Source organism: Arctopsyche grandis, chromosome 13 (genome assembly GCF_051622035.1).
Source record: "Arctopsyche grandis isolate Sample6627 chromosome 13, ASM5162203v2, whole genome shotgun sequence".
NCBI classification, from domain to species: Eukaryota; Metazoa; Arthropoda; class Insecta; order Trichoptera; family Hydropsychidae; genus Arctopsyche; species Arctopsyche grandis.
Window position 1 is genome coordinate 3,013,299 of NC_135367.1, and position 12,849 is coordinate 3,026,147.

At 35.7% G+C, this 12,849-nt stretch overlaps 1 protein-coding gene across 1 annotated transcript in view; it reads right to left on the minus strand.

The window, feature by feature from the left end:
• Positions 1-866: 866 nt before the first annotated feature.
• LOC143921447 (uncharacterized) overlaps positions 867-12,849 on the minus strand; it is a 151,604-nt gene continuing 139,621 nt past the window's right edge. The window contains exons 5-10 of the mRNA XM_077444763.1: positions 12,195-12,403; positions 7,146-12,101; positions 6,974-7,070; positions 6,606-6,887; positions 3,483-3,777; positions 867-1,302 (exon numbers count right to left, since the gene is read on the minus strand). Of these exons, the coding sequence (XP_077300889.1) occupies positions 933-1,302; positions 3,483-3,777; positions 6,606-6,887; positions 6,974-7,070; positions 7,146-12,101; positions 12,195-12,403 (6,209 nt within the window). The 3' untranslated portion in view covers positions 867-932. The remainder of the gene's footprint in view (positions 1,303-3,482; positions 3,778-6,605; positions 6,888-6,973; positions 7,071-7,145; positions 12,102-12,194; positions 12,404-12,849) is intronic.

Here is a 12,849-nt window from a genome sequence, read left to right on the forward strand (position 1 = left end):
ATTATTTCTGTTGATATTGATCAGTGTTTTTATTTCAAAATGGCATCATTCGAATCATTGAGGTTTTGATGAGGAATACATAAAATATGAAGACCCTACGTTCAGTGTATTTGGAGAAATAAGTCCTGGTCACTCGCTATCCATCACAGTGTGGCAAGTGTTAAACTAACAATTTTGATGAATCTTTTCACATCTCCTAATTCCGACCAAAAACTCACAACGGAATAGGTCTCAACATTGAAAAAACTCATTTAGGGATTACATTACCTTTAAAACTGGTGACTTTTCGATATCTTGCATCATGCTCGCACCTAAGCAATGGGCTTATTTTAACGAAACATAAAGTTAATCCAAACTTCAAGGTAGTTCAAATTTAAATTTCCATATTATATTTAAATTGTATATACATATATGTACATACGGAGTGTATAAACAAATAGCTACATCCTGATTTTATAGTTTCTAAAAATACATACAATACATATCTTACAATCTCAATAAAAATAGAAAGAAAAACAGGGATATAGACACCGAGAATACCATTTTAAATAAGACGATGATATGGTTATACTATTAATTGATGAGTTCGTTACACAATTTCCACATAACTATTATAAAACATTAAAAACAAAATATATAGATGACGGAGTAAGTACATATTACATATATTATTTAGTATATTAATTTCATTTTTACCAAATTGTAAACTGTATGGGATATATATATATATATATATATATATATATATATATATATATATATATATATATATATATATATATATATATATATATATATATCCAATAAAATGAAATATATATTTTTATAACAAACTACAGAAGAGTGAAAAATACTTATGGGGTAAATACGATATAAACTAGCGAAGACGAGGTTTGAGGGGCGATCGGATTGGAATCGGCCCCGTCTTCATGTCATCGATGACTGCTTCGGAGCCGGCCGGCCACTTCTCCCGGCACCATCGGATGCGGTGCTATCTTCACGATGCCCGAGCTGTTCCTGCTCATCTTGCCGCCGAGGGCCGTCGCCCCGCACTTGGAAGAAGCCTTGCTCTTGTCCGAGTATCTGGAGTTGGTGGGCACCGTCGACTTGCCAATACCCTTCATGCTGATCTTCATCATTTTGCTCGAGTTTCCGTTGATGTCGGACATGGCCGAATCGTCGTCCCGCTTGATCGAATCGACCGGCTTGTGGTCGGCCGATTCGGAACCCTCGGAAATGCGATCCAGCTCGCTCATGGCCTCTTGAATGGCTCGCTCCAACTGACTGTTCAGTTTGCGGCTTCTGAATGAAAAATATTTTATTTATAATTGTGTTCACGTTTCATATACGTACATACATACATAGGTAGGTTATGCGAATAGGCAGTGGCATAATTACAGCCTCCGTAATAGTACATGTTGCATGTTAGAGCACAACGACGATTAATCCAAAGCAGTGGTGTCACTCTAATGGTTTCTATGGGTTTCCGGAAACCCGTTGTTAAAAATCAAAGGTTTCTGGATACCCATTGTTAGAAATCTAAAAATTCATATAATTGTTTTCCACGGTTACAAACAGAGAAATGTTATAATAATAGAAGTGGCTTTAGGCGTTATATTCTTGTCAAGTAACGATTGTCCGCAGCCACTCCTTAATAATTTTAGCATCAGTCGTATTTGATGCTTGGTGCTCGACGTATGTTCGATAAAAACTTCTCTGTTTATATTACTCGCAAGGTGGGCAAGTGCATCGTTAAAAATTGCACAATGCATTCAAAAACACACAATAAACAACATGGGATACAATTTTGTAAGTAAATTGATCATTTAAGTAACATTTTATTCAATTAACATAGTAGTTTGACAGTTTTTAAAAGTGTCATGGCGATCGCCCGCATTCTACATAAAATTTCAGGGGTGGCATCAGAGAAATGTAAAAATTATTTTTTAATAAATGTAAAAACATTTCTCCTGGTGGTGCCGAATACTCAATTATATTAATAACCAATTATTTAAGTATAATTAATATAAACATCGTTCATTTTATATTATACATATTTTTGTTGAAACTACATATACATTACACGTTAATTTAAGAAAGTGGATACAAATAATCCGCCAACTGAGAAAAGAAACGGATTGGCCACCAATGCCCAACATCACCATATACTAAAATTGTAAATAAATCTATGTATATCAAAATAAAACTTTAATTTCTGTAGTGAATATGTGATGACCCCTGATTGTATTCCTTGCGTTTTAGCGTAGTTATGGAGACGTACCGCGTAATATTGGCACAATTTATTTATTCGTAAAGGCACTTCAATTATTATAACATTTCTCTGGTTACAACTTCGAAAAGGTCGTAGTCGATTAGTAAAGAGAAAAGATCTTTTTTCCGTTATGCACAAACAAAATTAACTGTTGGCCAGTTAATTTTGGAAAATTTGAAACCCGTTGTTCTAAAATTGGGGTGACACCACTGTTGGATACATAATCAATTAAGATAGTGTTTTAAAGGCTGAATATAAAAATGATAGCTCTGTATAATTATTCCAGTTAATTCGAATGACAAGGCCTTTTGGACTGTGGAGGGCTTTATAGGTTGGCTTCATTAACCACTCAAACTAAGGAAAAATATTGACTCTTTTCAATTTCATCAGCATCACAGAATACTTTTAGAAGTCACTGTGAAGAAACCAAAATTAATTTCGAATTATAGTCTTAAACACGAAAGAGCGCGCACTTGGCGATTAAGTGGTTAAAACGGCTTTAAACGAATCTATTAACCGACCACATCAAACGAAGTTACTGACCAAATAAATACAATATGAAAATACGAACGCAATTTTTACCCATATCGTTGATTTATATCATCATTATGCTCTAACGATGCGTTATAAAACATGACCTTTACTGTAGAAAAAATGAGAGCTGTTGAAATGGAGAGGAAATAATTACACCACTCCAGATTTTGCAACACAAATAAACATATCAAATAATATAAAAAAATTATAAATAATTAAGACTTTCAAACGAAATACAGAATTAAAAAAAAAAAAAAAACAATAATTTTGCAATACATACATAGATGAAAATTTAACAAACGTAATTAAATCAATATTTTTGGTAAATCATTATAAAAATGTGGTGATTTTGTGATTTTTTTTAAATCTGAGAATAAATGGAGGGATAACAATCAAAACGAAGAAAAAAAACTTAAGCTGCATGTACAAATTCATTTTTCAAGCAGTACATCTCGGCTACATTATAATTATTATACAAATAATTTCGATAGATGCAACAATTTTCTAAAAATATAAACATGTCAAATACACAAAAATGATTTTTTTTATATATATATTTATATAATCTTCAGCAACGACAAATACAACCCAAAAAAAAAAGTTACATCCGAGAGCTGCCAGAACAGTGAACTTGTCAAATATTTTGAAACGACATGTCGCTTCACAAATAACTCACTTTCTACATTTAGTTCTAGCGGCGTGGTGTGCTTCCAGCCCGTCGGAAAGTGTCTTCAAATTTAATGGATCGATGGCCGATAGGCATTTGTCACCACCGAACCATCTAACGAGCACTGTTCCATCGCACACGCCGTTAACTATATTCTTAGAAACTAGTTTTCCCGGCCAAGCCGGAAAGCCTTTCGCTGGTCCCCAAACCAAATCACCCTCTTTGAACTGAGTGATTACTGATGTTATTTTGTCATCGCTTTCATCCGGATTTGACGGTGTGGAGGTGTCTTCACACGACGCTTCTATATTTTAAATAATTACACACAAACTTAGATAAAACTCGACACAAATTCATTGAAAATTGGATAATTTGATGCGCAACTCTTACAAAAAAAAAAAAATCATTTAAGAGGGCTGGACACCAGCGCCTTGTCCATACAAACGTATTACACTTCTCCCTTCCTCAATTATGGCACTAGAGAAATTATTTTTTAATATGCTATGGATATCCACCATTGGGATGCCATCTATCGGTTTTTTTTTTTGATTAGTTATTTTTTATAGGAGCTAGGAGCCGCCAAACATCTATAAAATCGCCTCTTTTTTACACCCACGAAAAGAGCCCAGCGTGCTTATTTAACGGTCGATTTTAAAAAAAATACGCTCATAGTTGCACAGAAAATATCTTTCTCATACCGATGATGAAATTTTTTTAAAAATTAGTCCAGTTTCGGAGGAGAAAATAGGAGAATACTAAACCTCGATTTAAAATACGTTTTATCTGGTCGAAGCACAACTGTCGCATTCACTCAATATATATATATATTGATATATATCGTCGCATTCACTCAATATATATATCGAAGAAAGGAACGGCAACAAAATTAAGGTTTCGCGTGTACAGCCCTCTTAATATCAATAAATAGCAAAATGTTTAAATTCAAATTATTCAACTATCATTTAACATTCGGATTGCATTTACATTATTTCACATTATTCAATAAGCACTCAATCCAATTAGTTATATATGTATGTATTTTACAAATAAATATAATATAAAAAAGGATAATTTTATTGTATATATAATAAGTAAATATAGTTTAGCACAAGGAAAATATGAAGACAAAGCAGGGCATGTGTATATGTCATGCTGTGTTTATGAAAGCTTCCTGAACACCACACTCCCACATATAATTAATTAATTTAGGTAGTTATATATATAAATATGTTGATGAAAAACAATAACATTATTTAAGTGATGCCAATGGACACAAGTACAAATGATGATGGAATAATGAATGAGATGAACATTTCTTCCTCCATATATGTATATACATATGTAGTATAACAAATGCAGCAAATGACAAAAAAATGTTATAATAATAGCCAATTATAAATTAGTGCTTGCAGAGTTGTACTTTAGTTACCACAAACCGAAAAAAAAACAACAACAATTTATCTTACAAAATGTTTGTTATAACTAAAGGCAAGAAATGTATCTTGTATTAACAATTATTGTTATCCCTTAACTTCGTTTTTGTTGATTATATAGTCGATATAAAAGATTTCACACAAATCACCACATATATATAAAATTATACACAGTAAATGAACAGTGATAATGAAGGAAAAGAAAAGGATAGTTTTCTTTTGTATGTATGTATTTTTATATATATACAAATATATAAGCTGGTAGGTACATATACATATAATTAAATATATATGCATCTTTGTTTAGGTAATTTTTTAAGCTACTTGTTAATTTAGCTAAAATAAGACACCCAAAACCAATGGAATATACAAGACACAATATATAATTTTGTACATTATAACTCGGTGAAAAGCCGAAGCAGTTAATGAAAATGATGGATGATAAGTTAAAGCAATAGATGAAAAGTTTAAGTGGATGGTTAAATGTAAAAAAATCAGAGTTAGTGAAAGTTAGAAGCAGAAGTGTTTGCAATTATGTAATATATTACAACATTTATTAGTCTCTTGTTTAACCCTTTGAGTGCTGACGTCTTTTCTGTTGTAAGCCAGCCACGCTGAAAATTTCGCCAACATTTCCAACTAGAATTATTTAGAAATCCAATAGAAAGCAGGTATAAAAATTGTAGCTAATTCAAACAAACCCTAGATAACTACCGCCGAGGATTTCGAGTTTTGTAAAGGTGTGTTTAGACTCTCTAATATATCTTGCAACAATATAAAATAAAAAAAAGAAGTCTATTAATGAATGTATTTTTTCAAAACTAGTTCCATCTTCTTCATTGTTGATAAAATGTAATGCTCACAATTTCAATGTCTAGCCACAATATAAAATACTCAGCAGTTATGAATTTCCAACGGGAAATTCTGTTATGGTTATAAATTCAGAAATTCCTGTGTAAACCAGTCTTTATAAACATTGACACGGATTACACGGCCTATATTCAATGCATTTTTTTTCAATGCTACCTGGAAAGGCTTAGCGGGTAGTATTCTTGTTTACTTTGTACATATTCAAAATACATACATGTATGTTTACTTGAGGTGTGCGTGCATTCGCACAGCATATTTCAGGTATTATTTCCTATCGCATGCGCGCTTTATGTGTTCCATGCGTTGTTGTTTATTTTGTACTTGGTTATGTACCATGTGGTTTTTTTTATTAGAACAGTGATGTGCGGTTGTTCTTGTGCAATATTCATGAACAACCGTCTCGTTCTCCGACGAAAGGGTCTCTTAGACTGTATTCGTTGGGGGGGGGTAGTGGCCTCATGTTGAGGGCTTTAAGGGTCAAATTCCTTGACCTTTAAAGCGGGCTTAGTAACGCCTATTGGCGCTTTTCAGGCTCATGGACTTGTTGGCAAAACGCCGATCGGCGTTGGTCAGCATTCAAAGGGTTAACTAAAAAGTAATTGGATGAATTCGTGCATATACGAATCTAAGTTTGAACTGTTTTAATGCAAAAAATAAAAGGAACAAGATCGAGAGACTAAGATTACAATCGAAATGTTTCACATACATAATGTGCAAACCCATTTGTTAATTGCTTAATTATGTACATGAATTGGAAGAAAAAAAACACAAATAAAAAAACATGAATCAATAAGATTTATTAATACGGAGCAATAAAATCAATACATACCATTACCGCTAGATATATTAATTCTTTTATGTGCATTTCCAATTTCTTCAATATCATTGCAAGTCCTCTGCAATTCATTTCCGATGTGTTTTCCGCAACTATCCTGCATCGACATCATTTGCTTATGATAACTTTGCAAATCGATTCCCATATTATTCATCATTCCGCTGTTCTTATTACTATTCATCTTTTCATAGTGCTGTTGATTATTTGCATTGATTATTGCGGTGGAATTTTGGTGGAAATTTTTCGAAGAGTTTAACTTTTGATAGTAATTAATAGCTGGAAAGTATATGTTAAATTGTTAATAAATAATTCATATTAAAACATAACAATTATCTGATGATTATATGTACATATGTGTATACCTGACATATCTAGTGAATCATTTTGACTCCGTCCCCACATGTTTCCATCACGATCGCCAGAATCCGGTTCACTACTCGACACACAATGTACCATCGGCTGAAACATACAATATGATGCGTTAAATTAAATAATAAATTATAAATATATATTAATTTTTGTATTAAAATATACCAATGATCCATGTTCGTTGGGTTCCGGGCTACCGGTAGTTGTATCGACTTGATTTCCTTGGGATGAGTTTGAGCTCCGTCCGCTGATGCTGTTAGTAGGGCTTCCCGAATTGTTCTCCATGGTTCCCAAAGGACTGTGAGTGGTGGTGTCCGGAGGGCTGCTTCCGGATATTTGCTGGCTGTATATGGTTATTGGGGATTTGTTGTCGTTGTTTTGTTGATTTATAAGCGTCTGCGTCGAAACGGAGTGTCTAACGTTCGGATGAAGGATGTTTTGAAATTGCTGGTTGAGCATGTTGTTGTGATTGACGTTGGTTAGGATTTGTTGAATCTGCGGTTCGTTTTTGACAGCGTTGTTTCCTTGGTTAGGCACTTGGTTTATAATAGAAGGGTATTGAACTGCTATTCTTTTGATACCTTGGGATTCGCCGTTTTGACTGTGGATGGATATTTGTTGAGGATGGATTTGATTCCCGGAGTGATTCTGTATTTGGACAATGTTATGTCGGCCCTTTAGTATGTTGCTCGGTTTGCCGTTTTGATTGATTATAACACCTTGGTCTATGTTCAAAGACGGTACGATCGTGTTGTTCGAGTTGTTGTTTTGGAATTGACCGTTGTTGTGGTTGTTGGAAACCATTGTGGTTTGCTGTTGGACTATTGTGGTGTTTTGTTGTACGAATGTGGTATTCTGTTGATTTGAAGAACTCGAAATGGCGATTTGATTCGGTGAGAGCGGTAGCATCAATGCTTGTCCCATTTGATTGCATTGTATGAATTCTTGCTGAATGTTTGGTCTTACTTGTTGAGGACTCGTGCTGAACGTTACTGAGTGATTAGGACTAACATTAGCCACCATCGGACTAAGTTGACCGTTAAACGGAGATCCGCTCATTACTATTTGATTGCCTGTAGGCGAAAGGAATTGAGCTCCGGGACTATGCTGCGATTGGATTATTTTACTATTTGGATTTTGAGTTCTTATGACCATTCCGGTAGTGCCGGCAGTTAGGATTCCTTGGTTTTGTACTGGAGTTAGTACGTTTTGACCGTTGACGTTTTGAATTTGCAGCTGCATCGGCATGCTTTGAGTATCTTGGAGAATCGCTGTGCCATCCGCTGTCATCACCATACTGCCGAGTCCAGGCACGATGAATTGTTGGAAAGCGGGGAAGTTTTGGACGACTCCAGCGCTGTTCAATAAGTTGACAGGTTGTAAAAGATTGATATGTTGTGGTCCTTGTGAATTTGTAATGATTTGTTGAGACCCGAAATTGTTGTTTGGTCCTTGGCCATTCATCACAATGTGCGCTGGAGTGCCAGGCTTCCCCGGTACTATGGTCAAAGCTTGGAGCATCGGAGTAGTAGGCATGTTCGAATTTGGAGAAACTTGGAAACCTTGAGGTGAGAATTGCGATTGTTGTTGTGAATTATGTTGAACCAACACACTTCCAGGACTATGCTGAGCTGCGATATGCAACATTGAAGTGACCGGTTGATTTTGTGCTTTTCTCTTTTTGCCTTTCTTCTTCCCCGAATCGGGTGATAACAAATTCGATCTAGCCATTAAGTTTCCATTCCTATCCCCTTCTTGAGAGTTTTGGCTGTCGCTTATTATTCTTCCTTGGTGTATTAGATTTCCAGTGACGATTTGAGGCATTTGCACGTTCTGATTTACAACTTGTCCATCGACTGTCATCACTTGTGGTTGTAACATAAACGGAGCTGGTAAAGTGTTCACTAGTACTGTCGGTTGATTTATAACTTGCTGAACGCCACCGACTGCCGGAATCGCTTGAGACATTGAAGCGGTGACAGTTGTGACCAAAGGAGAAGATGAAAGTGGAGGTAGCGGCGGAATCGACTGATTTTTAGGAGGTGGAGGAGCCATTATGGTCTGATTGCCATTGGTTACCAAGAACTGGCCATTCGAAGGCATTAAAATGTGACCGGATGGCATGTTGTGATTGCTCGAAGTCATTATATTCTTGCCCTGGTACTGTGAGGACTGTTGAGTTATCAGTGGCACGCTATTGCAATTTCCTGGCTGAGACACTTGAATACTGCTGACTACGCTCTGAACCATTTCCAAAGGTGATTTTGAAATGATATTTTGTGACAAATTCCCTGCAAGATGCATTGGATAGTCTGATGGAACGTTTATATGTTCAAATTGCAGGTTTTTATTTGGTACTGATGAGGCTGTATTCGGTACGTTGTCTGAATTTGTCATGTTGGGATAGGAGAACGGCAACGTCGAGGCTGCGGCGTTTATAGAAGTGGTAGCAGTATGTGCCTTTCCGGCTAAAACTGACGTGATAGTGTTGCGGCTTAGCGTGTGACCACTTGCCATAGTAGTCACAAGTCCGTTCGAATTGATAAACATCATTTGCCCCTCTTGGTTCATATTGTTTGATCCCGTAGCCATGTGAGAAGGCAAATAGTATCCAGGTACTGCCGTTTGAGTCAGTCTTCTTTGATTCATTTGATTTCCATTCTCAGAATTCATTGAAAGTTGTTCATTTTGAATCATATTTGTGTTGGATAAGACTATATTACGAAGTGAAGGATCATTAGAATTGTTTCTAATTGTGAAAGAGTTCATGCCGTCGTTGTTAATTTGAGTATTTACTGCAAGATGATTAGACGATTGGTTCAATGATGGTCCCGGTGAGCTGTATACGGCATAGTTAGTATTATTTTGGCCAGGAGATGGAGTAGCGGGGTTGCTGCTCATACTTTCTCTGGAAGAGCTTTGATTTGAATATGCCGGACTAGGAATAGTGTAAGGACAGCTCGACGAGACGTGAACACTTCCGCTATGTTTGCTTTGAGGTGTGTCGGTGTTTCTTGAACAGTTTGACGGAGTGGGTGACAGTTCCGGAAGTGCGAACGATTCCATTGGTGATCCATTGCTCGTGCTGACGATGCCGCCTTGAATCGGTCCTCGCAAATCGGAGCACATGTTCGATCTGCTTCCAGGTCTCTCGATGAACGTGGAAGTGACGGGACTATCGTCTAAGATTTGATTTGGACTTGGAGTACCGGGTTGCGAATGCGGCATGGGTTTGGCCGATGTCATGCTGTGCATGTAGTTTTGCATTTTGAATTGGTAGTTTGAATTTTGCATCTGCTGATCGCACACGTTTCTGTGGTTGCAGGATATATCATTTTGCGTTTTATCCAAACAGCCTTGGCAGTGCAGTTTTTGTTGAATATTAAAGCTTTTATCAGAATTAATGCTGCTATCGGGAATATTACTCTGACTAGGTACGTTGTTTGAAGTATTCTTATCACACTTTTTGGAATTAATATATTGTTCGAAGTTATTCTTTTCTGAATTATCCATATTACTATTACAAGAAATATATGACTTTTGAGGTATTGTGATATTTGTACTTATAATTGGCGCATTATTTTTCATATGCGAATTTTCTATACTATTGTTTATTACATTATTGAAACCCACTTGTCTGGATATGGTATTGTTTAGAAGTGCTGTTTGTTGAGCCAAATAACCACTCGGATCGTCCATGAAAGATGGACTCGGATTGCTGGAAAAGTTTTCGTTTAATTGCAATAATTGACCCGTTCTGCTGTCCGGAGAAGATTTCCTGGCTTCAAGACTATTGAAATGTTGATTAGGAAGCCCTTGAGCATTACGGTGCATTCTTTGATTCGTTTTCTTGACTGATTTTCCCGATTTACTCTTCTTCTGTTGAACTTCCTCAGGCCAAACAGATTGCGGAGTATGATGATGCAATGGAGGTACTCTAGAAAATACACTTTGGGATTCCATATTTTGCAATGAAATCATACCCTGATTTTCTTGGTTTAAATTTTGATCGGTGTGTAATGACGAAACATTCCTGCCAGATTCGTCGACGTGACTTTGGTCTCTAGGCAAATTAGATTTATTTGGCAACACTTGTTGTTCTTGAAGGAAATTTGATGGCATTTGCATTTTGGTCATTCTGTTTAATTGCCAAGGAGGCATTTTTTGTTGATTTGCAACCATGACAGAATTATTTGTAACAATTAAAGCTCCTTGCGGCGGTGTATGAGTTCCAGAACTACCATCATTAAATGTAAAATTGTTCTTTGAGATCATCATATTCGGTTGAGGGCTATTGGAAGAAATTTGAGTTTTGATACCCTTCATAGCTAACTCCATCTGTTTTTGGTTTTGTTGTATGAATATTTGCTGCTGTTGATTAATCTTCTGAATAACTTCGGGTGTCAATTGCTGCATGTTGGCATTATTTGACATATTAATATTGCACTGGTTTAGTTGAGGGTTAGCGTTCGGAGATTGCGATGCCGGAACGAGCATCCCGTTTGGAATGAATTGAATATTCGGTGACGGAAACTGTTGTACATTCTTAGCGTTTTCATTATTCACTATTTTACATTCAACTTTCATGTTAGGGAAATTCTCAGGCTTCATATTATTAGTAGTAAAGTTCATTCCACTGTTTTTCATACACTTGTCACCGGTGATGTTTTCTAAGCTCTGACTTCGGCAAATGTTAGACGTTTGTATGCCGACAATCTGTCCGTTTGGACCGATGATGTGATTGAATTCTGTGATCTGTCCGTTGCTGAAATTATTTGGCAACCGGCGGATTTGATTATTTTGATTTCCGCTGAAGACGATCTGCTGCTGTAAGAATTTATTCTGAGGATCTGATAGATTGCCATTTATTGTGAGAACTTGAGAGCCCATTTGGTTTCTTCCTTGTACTTGCATTTCGTTTGGATTACAAACATTGTTACTAAATTCGTTTTTGGTCAGTTGATTATTTTGTTGGGTGGTGATTGATATGTTTTCACTAGAAATACTACTAAAAACTTGACTACTAGTATTAAATCTATTTTGTTCAATTACGGGCGACGAAGGTTGATTTGGCAGAGGGCTAGGACTCATATTGACAATTTGGTTAGAATTGTTCCAAACCTGGAAATAAAAAAATAAAAGAGTAATTATCGAGATAAACAATGCATATTATATACATAACTGAAGTGGAATGATAAATTTAAATAAACAAACCCTCTCTTTTAAAAGTTGATTTTGTTGCTTATTAATTTGTTGAAATTGTTCTTGTTGACTTTGCATTGATAGCTGTTGCATTTGTTTTTGTTGATGTTGTTGTTGGTGTTGCTGCAGCTGAATGTTTTCACGTTGTGCTAACAATTGAGAAACAGAAACTCCAGAATAAGGATTTGCTTTCCGTTTTCTCTTCTTACTAAGCGTAAATTCTGAAACAATAAAAGAAAAAAAAATGAGTATAAAATTTTTATTATTTAGATTTTCATGTTTTTTAAAAGCTAAAAGATTCAAATATAAGTAAACTCATTAGTAAACGAATTATTTAAATTAAAGACGAAACATATGTTACTAATAGGCTTTCAATGCGTAGAACGTGATGCAAAAACTGTCAAAAGTTTATTACGAAGGCTCACCCCCACTCCTATAAAAAGATGCGCAAAGCAACTTTCATCTTAAGGTGCGCATTTTTTCGCATGGTGGGGGTGGGCCTTCGGAAATATAACGATGTCTACTATAAAAAGCATTGTTGTAACAAATATAATATCAATAATTGAGTGGGCATGTACTAATAAAATAATTAAGGTAAATTTGGCTAATAAAAGCGTAGTGCACTGGTAGAGCTATTGCATACCAGTAGAGAGGTCGTGGGTTCAAG